Source organism: Argiope bruennichi, chromosome X2 (assembly GCF_947563725.1).
Source record: "Argiope bruennichi chromosome X2, qqArgBrue1.1, whole genome shotgun sequence".
In the NCBI taxonomy this organism is placed as follows: domain Eukaryota; kingdom Metazoa; phylum Arthropoda; class Arachnida; order Araneae; family Araneidae; genus Argiope; species Argiope bruennichi.
This window is the reverse complement of record NC_079163.1, coordinates 52,294,718-52,312,504: the sequence shown is the minus strand read 5'-3', so window position 1 is coordinate 52,312,504 and position 17,787 is coordinate 52,294,718. Positions and strand designations below refer to the sequence as shown.

The 17,787-nt window shown below is 29.2% G+C and overlaps 1 protein-coding gene across 1 annotated transcript in view; it reads right to left on the bottom strand.

The window, feature by feature from the left end:
• The window catches only part of LOC129959777 (potassium voltage-gated channel protein eag-like), a 47,528-nt gene that overhangs the window by 17,892 nt on the left and 11,849 nt on the right, over positions 1 to 17,787 (bottom strand). Inside the window, exons 5-7 of the mRNA XM_056072670.1 lie at positions 16,524 to 16,669; positions 8,099 to 8,494; positions 3,970 to 4,405 (exon numbers count right to left, since the gene is read on the bottom strand). Of these exons, the coding sequence (XP_055928645.1) occupies positions 3,970 to 4,405; positions 8,099 to 8,494; positions 16,524 to 16,669 (978 nt within the window). The remainder of the gene's footprint in view (positions 1 to 3,969; positions 4,406 to 8,098; positions 8,495 to 16,523; positions 16,670 to 17,787) is intronic.

Genomic DNA, 17,787 nt, shown 5'->3' with positions numbered 1-17,787 from the left:
AGAATTTGAATAATATAATGGCAATAATATAGTTGGCTTAAAATGGGCACAAAGAAAGAAACGGATGTCACGAAATTAAATATGCTCTATTTACCTAATGCGACGAATTCTAATATTTCAAATAAATAAAAGGTAAAACTACTTTATGGAGATATTTGTATTACTTTGTTTGAAAAATTAAAAATATCATCATTCCGATTAAAATCATTCAACTTATATTTCTATTATACCAGTAAAATTTAACGTCACAAAAAACTGAATGTATTCCGGGAGCTTATTATACCATAAGCTTCTGAAAAAGTTAAATATGATAAATTTTGTATTTTCTTGTATTTTATAAGAGTTGAAAATTCTATCTTAATTTTCGTAAACTGGGTATTAAAATTTTCAATAATAGATAAATGACACTAAATGGAAGAAAACGTTTTAGAACCTGAAAGATTTATAAAACTTCAAACGAAGAAGAATTTCAATGGCAAATTGCTAAAATCGTTGGAATAAGTCCTGAGTAGAGAAAAAATATCATTAAAATTTCTAAGGAAAAATTTCATTAAATATACTGAGAGGAGTGATCAAAGCAATCCCAGAAGAGGCCGACAGTCCATATTCGCGGACCGAGAAAGGTGGATGAAATAGCAAAAGAAAATTCTAAGATTAGTGCACCAAAATTAATGCTTGATAAAGGAAAGAAATTTAGAAAAATATGCATTTCTGAGATAATGTCTTGTGTCTTACAAAAAGCAGGGTGCCATGGTTGATCGAAATATGTAAAGAAAATCAATTTGAAGACTTCATTTTGTAAAAGAGCCTGAAAAAAAGAATCACAGTTTCGTAATTCTGCGATTGATTATGCCGGATGAGAGCAAATCCATTATTTAGATTAGCACAAAAAAATTTGGACAAAATCGTATTAGAGACCTAAAAAATGTATATCAATGAGACTGTTAGAGGAATGGATCTATTATTCTTGTTTAGGGGTACCCTGACTGCTTCAGAAGTAAGCGATTTATGTATAAATGAAAAGATAATCAATAAATATTGTTATTTGAAAAGATGAAAGATAATGCCCATCATAATGCTTATAAATTAGAGCTTGAAAAATCATTAATATTTCAACAAGATAATTATCCTCTCGAAAGCTGCTAGAATTATATTCAAATGGCTGCTTTAAAATGCATGGAAGCTGCTCAAAATTTTATAGTAGCCGCCAGATATTAAACCCATCCAGCATTTGTGAGATTACCTGGATCAGTAAATTAGAAAAAAAATTTCTAAACATTGAAATTGATGTTAAAAGAGTCCTTTCAAAGGAGTGGTAGTAAAATAAAAGTTTTAAAATTTTAAATACGTTATCTTTTAAACGATTTAAAAAAATATTTTCTTCTGTCAAACAAAATTTAATAACTTCTTTGCCATCAAAAAAGAAAGCAATAATAAAAAACGAAGTCTATAAAAAAATTATGAATTTTTAGTTTTTGCAAAATAAATTTGTAAAATTTGTCATTTATTTGATCTTTGTTCTTGTCTACATACATACAAGGTGTCCCATAAGGTATGCACCGTCTAACTTTTAAGGATTCAGACAGAACACGTCAAGACGAGTATTTTGATATACAACATGCATGGTCCCCGAATATAGCGTTATAGTCTAATTACACGAAGAACGCTAATTACGAATCCGACAGTATGTATTCCGAATTCCGATATATGCGACGATTGAACAACATGGAAGCTTCTCTAGGCAAATTTGTGGCAACCAATGACAGGAAAAGCGCTTCGGCAAGTGAATTTGCAAATTCCCTCGGCGGCATATCTGACTAGAAAACAGGTTTGATAAGAATTAGTCGCGCGTTCGCTCTAAGAAATTGTGTACTGTACTTAATCGTTGTGGTTTTGAAATGAGCAAATATTCGATTGAGCATTTTATTTTCATGGTGCGGACTTATCATGAAGTGCAATCACCAACGTTCTGCAATTCGGAATATTTTCACCATAGACTGATCGGGTTGGATTTCATTACGAAAATAGACAATGATATAGAGTGCCCACCTTACTCCCCGGATCTTAACACATGGGATTTTCTTTTATGGGGACGTCTGAAAAACACAGTATATTTCACACGGCCCTCAACACTGGACGACTTGAGAGTAGCAATTGAAACTGAAGTCAAGGAAATTGGAAGAGATGTTTTGTAGAAAACAATTGCGAACAATTCCTGACTTCCCCATATCATTTGTTCGAATGGTGGACATTTCGAAAATCTTTTGTATTGAAAGTTCTCAATACACATTGATTTTCACTTGGTTTTTTCTCATTTCTTAAAATTTTCATAACACAGGCTTCATACCTTGATTAGACATATATGTACATTGTAATTTAACCCCACCGGATTTCAGAATTCACAAGAAGTGTTGGCAAAGCACATAAAGCATATAAATGGTGGGAAAGCATATAAAAAATATAAGTGAAGTGAAGCACATAAAAAATATAAGTGAAGTGAAGCACATAAAACACATAAGTGGTGGTGAAGCAAATAAAAAATATAAATGGTTGCAAAGCATATAAAATACATAAGTGGTATTAAAGCACATTGAAACATTTTTCTTCTGTAATTAAATGTATAGACATACATTGTATGTTAAGTTACAATACAAGAAATAAATACAACTGCTTTGTGCATGTTTATTATCATCATGAATTGATGAAACATACTGTATTTTTCTGAAACAGGTATTCATCAAAATTGCTTCAAGATATACCACTTGTCGTCCAAACTGGAATGCCGATTGAGCTTGATGAGATCACGCATTTTAGCTTTGATATGTGAAATCACTTAAATGAATACTACACTTTCGAGGTGTGATCATTGACTATGATAGCTCAGTCCATTGACCACCCGAGTCACCCGATTTATATAACCTCAATTATTTCTAAATATGACATCTGAACACCTTCATTTATGGGACATTGAACATTTGATTACCTCGTTACTTCGCCACTTAAATATCAGTCGCGACTGTATATATGTTAGAAATTCGTGGAATCTTTGAAATTATTGCCAAATTCTTCCATCGATGCTCAAATGTATATCCTATTGCTAATGGATGCAATTTTGAACATTTTTTGTTCCTAAATGGAGCGTATATATTATCACATATTATTTGTATGCAAACCTTGCTCTTAATTTATAGCATATCCATCTGAAAGTTGTGTAAAATGTCGAGTTTTAATTATATTTTAGTTTGGTATTTTCCACTAGGCAGCAATGAGATAGTTTGTAAACCAGCATTTCAATTTTCTAGAAATGTCTCAATTTCTGTATAAGAGGATAACGAATTTGAGATCAGAGATTACAAAAGATTCGTCAAGTATTTAGATGTGATGCACATCTGATATCTGCTGTAGTTTTCTTTGATGGCGTGTGGAAGATTTGAAGGTGGAATAGCGACTCAAATATCATTCTTATCCTTTGACAATAGTTCAAAACTATGAGGTTCGCTCTAACTTTTGTTTCTCACCCAAAAAAGTAACTTTGGAATGCATACTTAATACGTATTTTTGTTTATTGATATTTATTGAAAATACTGATTAAAATGACATTTAAAAGTTGTTTTATGAAAAATAAAAGACCTATTGCATGTGTCTACGGATAACTTTCTTGTTACAGCATATAGCATGTTTGAAGGTGGCCTACAATATCTTTTAATTTTTTGAGTGGAGAATTTCGAATCTTCATCTTGATATTCAGAACCATTCGAGATTAGGAACTTTCAAAAGAAGTTTATGACTAAAGAAATTCTATCCGGATAGAATTTATCTGAGAATGGCGTTTTAAAAATCAGTGAAGTTGTTGATTATCTAATAATCATCTTAAAGATTCTTTGAAATCGCAAACTGCTGTAAGTTATTAGGTGCAAAATTTAACGAGTGATTCGTGTACAATAATATAACAATATTTTCAGAACTTACCTCCGATGATCATCATGCATATCGTAAAGGCTTTTTCATTATCTGTTTCGGCAGCAACATTGCCAAATCCTACGCTGGTCATGCAAGTCATGGTGTAATACAAGGCCGTGACGTACATTGTACCTCTTGGTGGTCCTTTATACAGCTCATGAGTTGCGTTGGATTCGGGATTAGAACTGGGTTTGAAATAAAAGTGTTTTCCAGTTGTGTTAGACAGTTTCCAAAGCCAGCTATGCACAAAGCCGTTTTCTGCATCACTTCTGCCTATGCTGTACCAGATGCAGGCAAGCCAATGAGCTACTAGCATGTAGAAACAGAGGAGTAGGATTAGCATAGCAGCTCCATATTCTAGGTACCTGTCCAATTTTCTCACTACGCGACCTAATCGCAAGAGTCGAACCACTTTTAGAGCACTAAATAAGCTACCTATACCTTGCTGAAAAAGAAATATTTACCATAAGCATTATATTAATAAAAGCAAAAATTTTACAATATGTTGTATTTATGGTTAATTATAAAATAAAAATCTGAACACATAAAGTTTAAATAAAAAATTTGAACATGTTTTTACATATTATCCTCTGAACTGTTTTGTTCTTTCTTCTATCTAATGAAGTGATAACTTCTGTTTCAAAAATATTCTGTCTGATTGATTCATTTAAGAATCCACAGAATAACTGAGGTGTTAGTGGATCATGTGTAATTTTGGTGTCAAATTATAATATCCTGGAATGACTTAATTTTGGCTTATATGTAAAATAAAGCGATGATTACATGCCCATATGATGCACGGACACGACCTTTAAAGGATTATATCTGTTATTATATTTAAATTTTTATATTATTATATTATATTTCTATATCACTCAATTATTATTATTTATTATATTATTTCAAGGATTATATTCATTATTCTATCTTTATAAATATTATATCTGTGGATAACAAGTATGCTGAATGCAAACTTTTCAATTTTGTATTATAGTGTGCATATTGTATATTGTTTGCATAACTTTTGCGTGCAGTGCTATTTTAAGTTCAATATTCAACAAAGACGCAGACTTTCACAATAGTCAAATATTCTACGTATAGATTTGTTTCTGTTTTATTTTATTCAGAACTAAAAATTCATGTTATGGAAAAGTATATTTCATTAAGCTTTATTCATCAAAAACAGGAAAATAATGATTCAGATCTTTGAAGATTATGCATATAAAAATTAGAAGCATTAGAAAAGTTTTATTTAACTGTCTTGAAAAGTAGTTTTGAATTTAATACTCCTTAATCTGTCTTAAGGAGATCATATTGTTCTCTATAAAACAACTATATACTTAAAAGGTCCGTAATTTGTACGACATTTTAGTTAAGAATTACCCTTTAAAAATATTTACTGTAGAATGTAATTGAGAAATTGCATGTCTTTTATTACATGATACGGAATAAGTAAGATATCTACGAATAAATAAGAATTAAACAAAAGGAAATTAATAGGAGTGGCAGTTAATATAGAGAATTAAAACTGTATATAAGAAAAAGAAAAAAAAATTAACACTTAATAATCACAAGAATTTCTTGAATGACAGAGAAAAAAATTTAGTTTTTTGTATATAAGCTGCTCTATATTTTCAAAAATGCTTATAAAAAGGCAATTATTATTTTAAATTTGCAACACACCTAAAGGTTAAAACGATCGTGTTCATAAGTTTAACAATATAAACTTTCAATATAATGCATTTGTTGCTATATGATTTTTAAATTTGTTAAAAAAGGAAAATGCCCCAAAATATCTTAACTTTAAAGCTCATATTTCATTTTGTTTAAGGTAACAGAAAACACAATACATAAGTTACAAAATATTCTTTTTCTTGAAAAACGAAATGTTTTATTTATTTTTAAAGTTGAAATTTAGTCTCGCCTATTTATAAATTCCTATAACAAAAAAGCATAATTAAAGCTATACAATTAATTTTTCTCTTGACAAACCGAAGCGGTCACCAAAATTTTACAGGTGCTCTCCTCCTTTGCTTTGTAAATGAAATGCTCATTTCAGATTTCTCAAAAAAAGTTTAAATTAACTTAGGCGAGCATGATTTTATTCTTGAGAAGGTAGTGCAAATATCGAGTGTACAATAAAGAAATAATTTTATGCTGTCAGGATTTCACCGTAAAGAGCAATTCCAATTTTCAACAAAATTTTAACTGTTCCCGTTCAGTATATTTTACTAAAAATAATATATTTCCCTCTGAAAATATGTATATTTCTTTTCCATGCATTATAAAAGTTGTTCTTGTTTTACTTAAAGCTTAACAACTGTTTATGAATCAGTACAATTTAGTATTGAAATTCATATCACGCACTTTCATTTTTGCTTATTCAAGGTAATTAAATCACTAAATTAATTTTTATCAGTGTAGGGGTTTTTGTTAGTGTTTGCTGTTATTACAATCTTAAATAAGCATTTAGTATTCACAATGGTTAGCTATAGTTAATTTACGAAAGAACTTCTAATGCATGGGTTAGCTAAACAACTTTTTAAGTCCAAATAATATTTTAAAAGTTTACATTTACTTTCCTCCTGTATCATGCATAGCTTTTCGTACTTATCAGTGTTAAAATTGCCATTTGATATTTTTAAAAGATCTTATATGTGAAATAGTGTTTCATCCTTCTTCAGTGAATTTTAAATAAAAAAATAATAATAAGTGCCCTGAAGTTTGACATTTTATTAAATTCAATGGTAATTTATATAAGGTTTGTTGGCAACTAATTGTGTTCCAATTAATAACTCTAAAGTTTGATTTATTATTAACCATAGTGCGAGTTTTGAGTTTTCTCTGAGGGATAATATCTAGTGCTTAATGTTTCAAAATAGTTTCCATAAACACTATTTAGTATTCATCTTTTGTCCTAAGTTGAAGTACTACTTGAACTGCGATGTACTTCAGACTTAAATTTTCCGAAAAAAGAAATTTAGTTAATAGACTTAAAGAGCCATATTACTAAGATTTACGAGGGAGTATTATGCTAATAATTATATTGTTAAAGAGATTAAGCTTTTACTTTTAAAGCTTATTCTCGTAAATGATGTGATTATATACTAGCTGTAGATTCGCTCTTTATTGTACAATGATTGTGCCATTAATCTACTCAAGTGCAATGAACTAATAGATCTTCTATATATAAACCTTCATTGTGTGATATTACTACTGCTATTTCTCACTACTCGTGTTTAGCCGCATAGTAGTTTTTTTTGTGCTTTGAAGCTCGCGAATTCTATTAACTTTTGTGAAAATAAAGTGAATCTTATTTATAATCGTCCTTAATTTAAATTGATCCTTTGGCGAGAATAAAAAAAATCCGACAATGAATTGCCCATATATTTCATTATTACAACTTATAAAGAAAATGAGCCAACAACTAAAGTTCCATTTTAGACGGAGTTCTAGAGTCACTATCGAGTACGAGTAATTACTTTTTACATATTTTTATTTCTCTAGACTTGTTCCATGTCTATAAAGATGGAATCGACGTTTTGCTCATTTCCTGATGGACTATACTTTTAAAAACAAACAAATGAAAATTTCAATATTTTCGAAATTATCAATTAATATGCTTTTAATTGCAATTTTGATTCTGTACATGTGACACCATCTAGTAGTACTTTCGAGAAAAAACAAACTGGTTTTAAGATTCCCCAATTTCCAATAATAATTTATTAAAAAAAAAAAAACTAAATTGTTAAATATTATATATATATGATTTTTAGTACACTATTAAAAGTGAAATTTTAGAAACTGTTTTTATGAAATTTATTAGTAGCAATTATGTGCAAAGTTCTGTATGACATAAGAAGAATAATGACTTAAAAAAGATAATATTTTTTATGGCTATTTATGTCAGTTAATCAAATTCGGCGGATTTATAAATCTTATTGAAGTAAAACTAAGTATCTCTTTTGTGTTATTTAACTCAAAAGTGTTGATTTACCTCAATGTCTGGGTGTGACTTGAGCCAACATGGTTAGGAATTGTTCCAGTGCACAAACGTGTTATTTATTTATCATACATGCTTAATGGGGATATAAAATAAAATATAGTATCTCTAAAAAAATGACAATTTTATACTTACGTCATCGTCGTGGTCGAAGGCATTGAACACGTCATAAGGCAGACACGAGAGGAGGTCGATGATGAACCAGCTTCGCATATAATTCATGCGGATGACCTTGGGGTCCGAAACCACTTCTCCTCCGGGCCCCACAAACGTCGTATGGAAGTTGAGGACTATGTCAATGAAGAAGATGACGTCGACGATGCTGTCTAGAACCAGCAGAGACACGTCCTCCGAGGTCTTGTTTTTGAAGGCCACATTGTAAGGGACCATGATGGCTGTGTAGAAAGTGAGGCAGAGGATCACCCAATCCCAGATGGCTTTGAAGGCGCAATAGTGTAGTAGAATATGAGGAGGGGTTTTGGGAGCTTCTTGACGATATTGAGGCAGGACATCGGAATTCAAACTTATCATCTAAACATACAAATGAATTTTACAGCATTTTTATATAGTATCTATATTCTACCCTATTTTATAGTTATTCTCAAAATTGTTAATAGAAGGTTGAAATATCAAAAAAAAAAAAAAAAAAAAAAAAAGCTGACTTGGGACATTGTTTAGACAATAATAAGAGGCTAATTGGCGAAATTGGTTATATTTGAAAAATCATTCCTATCTTTAAATAAATTATGATCTCTAAAGCTTATATACTGATTCAAGTTATATTTCAAACAATGATTAGACAAGGCTCTATTTGAAATCACCAACAAATCATGCTGAAAATCTGACCAAGGAATAAAAGTATTTCCAAAAATTGACAACAGGAAACACTTAGATTTCTAAATGATTGAGCTGATATACTGTTACTTTAGTTAAACCATTGTAATAAAATATTTATGAACAAATGCCTAATAAGTGGGAATAATTCGCTTCGAGAAGCTGTTTATATTACTAATAATGCTGTTTTTTATATATTTTATACTATGGCATAAATAATGAATTCGCATTTTCAGAAAGTATGGACTTGCTTGTTAATCAGTGTTTCAGAAACTGCAAGGAAATTATTGGGCTTATTACATTCCAAAATCTTTTATTAATTCATTGCTGAATTCTTGGCCATTTGGCCTTATCATCTAGACTACATCAGTCATCGTGCCATTATTACCAAGTGGTGAGCTTAGAGTATATATATATATATATATATATTTCATAAGTTCATTTCCCTAATGAGTGGTGTATGGATATCAAATTTAATTAGGTTTGTGTTGATTACTTCCTTTATAAAAGTGTTCTATCTCCAATTGCGTCAGCCTCTATAGGAATAAATAATTAACGTATGTCATTTCATATCGTAAATTTAAACGGTGGAAAAATAGATCAACTTTGCAGCAAAATTTTTTGTTGCATTTGCTGGAAATTCATGCAATAATAGTGCACGAAAATTTGCAACTAACTTTTATCAACAAAGAAAATTTTTATATTATTCCATAATCTAAATTTCAAAATATCTTGTCCCAATATGGTCGCTAATATTTTGATAAATAAATTGTGCTTAGCGAATAATGCTGGCGTATCTTAAAAAAAAAAAAAAAAAAAAAAAAAAGAATTTTAAGTTCAATTTTTAATATGGTAAATCCTTTGAAGAGCCCAATTATTCAATGTGTAAATGAAGTTTTATTCAATTTCCTTTTTTCCATCTGTTTTCTTTCGGCTACATTGAAAATAATCTGGTAAAACCATTTGTAATTAATTTTGAAAATTTGTTAAATGAATAAATTAGATGCAATATATATTACTTCTAAAACATTCTCAAACATTGAGAATGCCTGTTAGGTCTTTTTTGCTTTGGCGTTAGTCAAAGCAAGACCAATATTTGTAATGTCTATTTCAAATGGTCATGGCATGACCATGAAAATATTTTTCACCCAATTATTTGAAATATGAAAAATTCACAATTAAGGAAAAGGAAATAAAACATACAGAATTATAGTCTTCTCTTACTAGAAATCAACATCTTATTTTTAAATTTTATTATTCTATAATTAGTTTAATTAAATAAAACACTCCAGTTTGAGGCAACATGGAGGTTACATTTCGACAGCCCTCGTAATATTGAACCGGAGTTAGATGACAAGGACGACACTTGATCAGGTATTACCTCCACCAAATTTTCATTTCATATCTTAATGATGATGTTTGACTGTCCACGTGCACCAATCTTGTAAATAAAGCGAACCTTTTGCTGAATCTAATCTCCAAATTGCAAGCTTTTGATCTCGAAGCTGAGATTGCCACTGGAACACCGCGACCTTTGTCCAAGGATATAGTTTTTGTTAAAATAAAAGTAAAGTTTACCACAAAAACAAAACAAAACTAAAGAAAAAATACATGCAGAATTCTGCATCTTTCTGTAATAAATTTTATAAATAGCTATATTTCTGCCAGAAAGTTTTAATTTATTCTATATGTCAGGTATAGAAATTTATTCAAGTAAGAGTCGTAAAAGAATTTCGTATTTTAAATGCAACAAATATTTATGGGAATTGCATATTTTCATATACTAAATGTACGATAAAAGCATTGATATTTTATTATGAATTAGGGTGAAATATTTGTCTGAATAAATATAAACTCCTACGAAAATTCGGCCTGAATATATTTCAAAATGATGCCAAATTTTGAAATTGATTCAATTGGAAAATAGTTTGCCTTATGTTGCATGAATTATAAGTTTAGGGAAGTACTGAGTATTTCCGATGAATTATAGTTTTTTTTAATAGAAAAAACAAACAAAAACATGCCACTTTTTTCTCAGAAACAGGAGTGAATTTTTTTATTTATTCCTAACTACTGAAGTATACCCCAAAATTAATTCACCTCTAAACTTTTCCACTTAGAAATCTAAGACCTTCTTTTAAAACATTTACAACAAAACAAGTCAGTCAAATCAATGTATTAACGCATTCAGTAGTAATACATTAGAAGTAAAATTTAGGTCTAATCAAGCAACAATGAATATCTACACAGGATTAGCTTTTCACAGTTTAATTAGAAAATGACTCACACACACAAAAAATTGCGATGGTTTTGTTTCTCTTCATCATTAGTCAATACCACAAGATCAACATGGGTAAGAATAGACAATAAAAGGAACGATCAGATAATGAAGGTTTGTTTTTAAAAGACAATCAGAACAAAATAAACAAAGAAAGCGAAAAATTATCTGAATCTGAGAATTATAGAAAGTTCTTCACAGAAAATTTCAAATCAATCAAAATCAACCCAAAAGAAAGTTGGAATAAAACAATTGGAAATTTAACTGAAAATTCAGTGAAATGGTATAATATATAACATATATGAACAGATAATTCATCTTTATTTGGACTTTCTAAGCAAAACAGATTAAAGTAATAATTCAGCAGATTTGAACTACACATTAATATTTTTTTTATTTTTAATCGGGTGCAATCAGCCTCAAAAGATCCTAAAAGTAAAATTGTCCGTCATTCCAGTGGAGTCAAAGTATTGCAAAATAAACGGAAAATTTACTGTCATCTTCGAAGTATGACACTTCCTAAGAGAAATGCCATTTTCTATTCTTACGGACATGCATAGATTTAGCGGAAAGCTCCCTGCCTATCTCTATTTAAAACTACATATTAATATTTTTTATTTTTTGATTAGGTACAATCAGCCTCTAAAGATCCTAAACATAAAATTGCACATAAATCCCGTGGAGTCAAAGCACTGCAAAATAATCGGAAAATTTATTGTTAGCTTTGTGGTATGACACTTCATAACGGACATGCATAGCATTAGCGGGAAGTTCGTTTCCTATCTCTAATCAGATTTTGCATGACCGAGACCTAAATATAACACCGATATTTAGTTGAATCAGCTTCCAAATCTGATACTCTGGAGCCATTCTATCAACAGGCCAAAGTGCTCTTCATTATTACCATGGATAAGGCAATAAAATAGTTGAGAATATTTCAACTTTTGAATAATATGAGACTCTAACAAATAACTCTCTCTAATGATTTGTAAAAGCTAACTGTTTTGAGGGTTTAAATAAGAAGCCTGTCAGATGGAGGACGTACATCCTAATTACTATGCGTAGATGTGTCAAGAATCTCATTAAGGTTTTACAATCCTTCAACAAAAAAGATGATAAATATAATTTTCTAACATTATTTGATCAAGCTTAATGTAATATTTTAAGCACTGTGCAAAATCGCTGATGCAGTATTTACGTCACCTGCGCTGCTAATGTCAACAACTACAAGCAACAATCCGTACATTAATTATGAGGAGAAACATCGGAAACGTAAGAATTGTTAAAGTCGCCGTGTTATTAAAAAAAAAAAGCCAAAGATCTGAGTGCGGAATGACGTCAGATCCCATACAAGTGCTTTTTTTTTGGAGGCCATACAGAAAATCGGATTTAAACTTTTCGAAGATCCTCTTTCGAGCCCAAAGTTCTCTCAGCGAAATTCCGGCTAGTTTACGGTCTCGAAAAGGCATCTGAAAGCCATAAAAATAAAAGGAGATTATCTGGAGGCATCTGACAGATGGGTTTCAAAATGCATAATAAACATCAGCGTCATTTTAAGAAACAATTGTTGTACAAGAGTACAAGATGATTCAATGGGAAGAGAGATTTTGAACTAATATTCCTATTAGTTGCCAAATATTGTAAGGAATCAAATTTATAGACATCAAGTGCTGAATATATTTCCTTAAGAAAGAATGTAAAAAAAAAAAAAATGCAATATTTTTCTAACTTTTATTACTTAAGAATCAATAATAATAAAAGGACTTTAAGCCCTATCTAAGAAGTTCTAACACTCAATTTTCATAAGCTTGCTTGAATAAAATATTACCCTTTCTATAGGAGAAAAAAAATTCTACAACTATTATATCTCACATTTTCTGACAGATCGGTAGAATGGCATATAAAATTTCAGCAGAACAATTGGTTTGAAGATGCGTTGTGTTGTTTTTTGCCTAGAGGGATGCAGGACGTTTTTACGTTATTGATTTTATTCGCTGATTCGCTTTCCTTCCAGTAGTTTTTGGCAACAAGATAATAATCTTTAGACAGAATTTACAAACGAAAGAATATGCAAATTCAAAAGCATTTTTAACCCACTGGGAAAGGACGAAAATAACTGAAAGAAAAAAAGAAAATAACTGAATGAAAAACTAAAATAACTGAAAGAAAAAGCTCCACTGTAAAGTATTAAGAAAGGGCATTTTCCCCCTTCATAATTATTCAGGTTATTCAAACTTTAAAAGCATTTTTCTCAAGTTACTAATATTGCGTTGTGTTGAAAGATTTGAAAGCACAGAAAATTGCTAAAATTGGGTTAAGTGTTGTATTTTAAGCGTTGATTATGTTGATGGCACTTTTATTTCCTTTTTGATAAGAGTGCATCACTTATTCAGATTTTTGCCATTTTCAACTCAATAAATAAAGTTTTTAGGTTAGAAGACGCGAATGAAATTTTTAATAATCAGTAAAAGTAAATACACAATCTTTGCGAGTTAATGATATTATTTAGTTTCTTCTCGACAAAAATGTTTTGCCTTTATAATTAAATTGACGAATTTGCCTTTATAAATTAATTGACGAAAATTAATTTTTTGTTCCTTATAAAATTACAGTGAATTCAAATTATGTTTGAAACTGTTATGTTTTTTGTTATTTTATTGCATTGTGTTTTTTGTACTACAATTAATAAACAAAAAAGAATAAGAAAACGATGCACAGCACATTATGAGTGATTGTTTTCGTACCATCTTTTTGCCTGATGAGTAATTCCTTAATAGCATCATTCTGTTTTTTTGGGTGTAGAGGAGACAGATTGACACTCTGGCAGGATCTTGAAGTAAATAACCTGCTCAAAATTGCATTAAACACTGATATTATTTTTTTCAAACCGCCTTTGTTTAGCAAAGTATTTTTACAACTGGCCAACATCCAAATACTGTTTCCAATTATCTGGATTTTATATGCATTGCAATTTTCAACACATGTAACTATTCGTCAAAGAAGCCGCAGATCTTGTAGGATATTTAGTCTTGAAAATCCTGTAGGATATAGTTTTCAGGATTTCTGCTCGATGATTTGTTTCATGTGTTCATAACTATGAGTATCAGTGTCTTTAACGCCTGATTTATAATAATCCTCAAAATAAATAAATACCTTCAATATGCATCATCTGTATTCGTATCTTAAAATATTAGAAAGAAGTCTGATCAATTATATTAGAAGGACATACAATATTTTATATAAAATTTTGAATTCAACGATAGAAATTAGGTTGTGTCAGATACAAGCTTTGGAATGTAAGTATTTATAAAAGAAAATACTTTTGATACATCTTAATACATTTAATGAAACCCTCCATCAAAGTTCTAGTACAGTTACTTTTATAGACATATTCAAATGACTTTTTAAGAATAATTCCTGAATGCATTATTCATTTTATTATTCATGCAAAATATTTTTGAAAGGCATAAAATAATTTGCCAATTTAAAACAGCAAATATCTGATGAGATTACAAATAATGCGACTAAATGAAATCTTAAATTAATCTGATACTGCTAATTTATGTTTGCCACATAAATTTGCTCTACTATTTAAAAAATGTTCAACACAAAAAAAGGGTAGTTTTGAATGAAATACATCTGGAAGAGTGATATATATTCAATCATAACTTTTAGTTTATATGAAGATGATATCTCAAAATATCTTTTTAAAATGACAATTCTATCGAAAAGTGTTTTCCTCTTTTCAAATATTTGGAAGAAAATATTTTTGTTGTCTCTTTCGAATCTTTCTTGCCATCTATAATCATCTATCATCCGAAATAAATTTTGAGATCATATATGTAGTGATACAATAGGGATGGGGATGTAAAATGATCTACATGGTGATTAGAATAACATAATATTTCTTCGAGAAGAATAAGTTGGTTTAGTAGTACAATCTCTATACCAGACGATTAAGAAAAGAAAAGAAAATGTTCCCACGAGGCATTTATATTGCCATTAAGGAAAAGGCTAAGGGTCTAATTTATAAAATATACAATCGAAATTATGCGAGTTAATGGAATATAATTTCTTGTTCATCTTGAAAAAATACTCATGATATTTGTCTGTACTAATACTGTACTAAAAAAGCAATGGGGTATAATAATAAAAAAAAATGAGTATATCATTATGAAATGATTTTCATAATGGTTTTAGTCTTTTTTTCCAATCTTCAAGGATTATTATTATTATTATTATTTTTGCATTTTTCCTTCTCAGCTTATCTAAATAAAAAGATTCTAAAAGTCGAGAGGAGAAATTAACGCTTTAAAAATTAAGCATATCAATACGAACTTCTCAACTAAAAATAAAAGTGTGACATTTATTGAATTACTATGAGTAGTTGACAGCAATGAAAAATATTTGCATAATAAATTCAGTTGATTCATGAGTAGAATGAGTCGACATGCCCGTAGGCCACATTATCAACTTTACTGTCCAAAATTTTGAGTACTTTTCTAATCACAGTTGCATATTGATTTTATGGACATGCATTCTTTTTGAACTAGAAGTAAAATTTGATTTGCTAATTTCCAACGAAAGTGAAGAATTCTGAGTGGAAATCCCAATTAGAGGAAAAGATTCTGTATTTTTATTAAAAACTGATAAAAAAGAATAACGATATTAATAATGAAAAACACTTTTTAAAATTTTATTACAATAAAATTTTTAAAAAGGATGCCAAACTAAATAATGGCTTACTTTATTTTGCCTCGTTAAGATTAAAAAGAATAAAAAAAAAAATGCGAATAAAGTTCAATAGAATTAGGTGAAACTATTTAAAAATACATTTTTTATTGAAATAAAATCAGCTATAACTATATTCATAATCTTAAAAGGAAAATTGAAAAAGGTTATGAAATTTTATCTAAAGGTATTTTTGTTTTATGTACTTTATTATCACATTAAATCATTGGAAATGGTGTGGTTTGTGGTAATAAAATGTCCTTCATAAAAATTTTCTAATCTATTCAGGAAACTTTCTGTTTAGGGAAAAATATGCATACTTAAACGCAGATTTGGTAATTGACTTGGAGAGTTTATCGATAAATAATACAACGGCATATTTTAATTCTTATTCCAAAGGATATTTGAAATATCAAGAAAAATTCACCATTACTTTTATTATTTTAATAATAAAGCTATAATTACTTATTCAATAGAAAATTAATCTCATTTAAAGTAAATTAAATTAAATAAACAAAATTAAAACTTATTTGTAATCAAGCTTATTATTTCTTGTACTGAATAGAAATTTAGGTATAATTTTTAAAGCCTTTACATGTTTAAACCCCATTTCATCTGATAAATATTTAAACAATTTTCTGGTTGGATAATTAGATATTTAAAACCCTAAATATGTATTATGCTATTAAGTTTTTATACTACCTAAAGTATACTTACATGTGCAATCTGAGACTGTTTAGTGGGATCTGCTTTGATGGCAGGCAAATGAGAAGAAAATTGCTGGACTAAGACAGAACGACTTCTTGTAACGGATCTAGCGAGGCGAGCGAACTTGCTAAGTCCCACTGCAAACATAACAACACCTCAAGTAAGAGAAAATCCATGAAAAAATCATAACTTTTGTAAATATATACAACTTAAAAATAATAACGATGGTAGAAATTATTATTTTTGAGTTGTATTTCAGTATTCTACTTTTATTTTTTGTGAAAACAAGTAATGCGCATAATGGAAACAAATTCCTTTTTTTTTAGTTTCTTTTCATGTGTTTAATATTTCTATACTTTATATTTTTGTTATTAATTTTTCGATAATTGAAAATTCCTATTATTTATTTACTTATGTTATGCATAACCCGTTTGAATATGTATCAAATATTTGTTTATTTTATGCGTAATGTAAATTTAATAAATGATTTATTCGGAACATTTTAAGATCAGGAAAACTTGTTTGATTTGTAAAAGCATTTAAGATTGTAGTTAAAAAGGACGTAAATATATCATGACTTTGACAAGTTGGCGGATAATTTTCGGGTTTAGATATATAAATACATTTACTGGAGAAAGAAACGTATCAAATAGACAGCCAGTCGGGGAGAAATAATAGAGTTGTAATAAATACGATTGAATTGAACTCAGATTTTTAAAAAGATTCATGAAAATTGGGAATTTACCATTTTTAGGTGTAATTGGTGCTGTTATGAAGGAGCGAAACATAACCAGATTTTGTAAATTTTAATTCTTACTTCTCTTATATCCTAATTTATCAAAATAGGTTTTTCTGATATCACGCCTAGGTTATATCAGCCAACTAGTCACATCCGGACTATATTGTAATATGATATTTAAGATATGTTAAAAATTATTTTTTCGAAAATATTTAAGCGGAAAAATTCATTTGAAATTCAAAGGCAAGAATATAGAAATTTATTTTAGATTTATTATTATTATTATCGTTATTGCTCAAATATCTATATAAATAAGATGAAGGTCACTTAGTAACCTTCTCCCTTTCAAATAAGAAAAAAGCATTTATACCAAAAATATTTCAGTCTTTCATTCGCTTCTTCTGTTTATGAAATGAATCATAAAAACAATTTATTATTACTTGAATTTCTTCGTGTATTTATAAATTTATACTGCAGTTATTTTCGCAAGATAGAATTTAATATTTCCAAATATATTGAAATTGCCTTCAATTA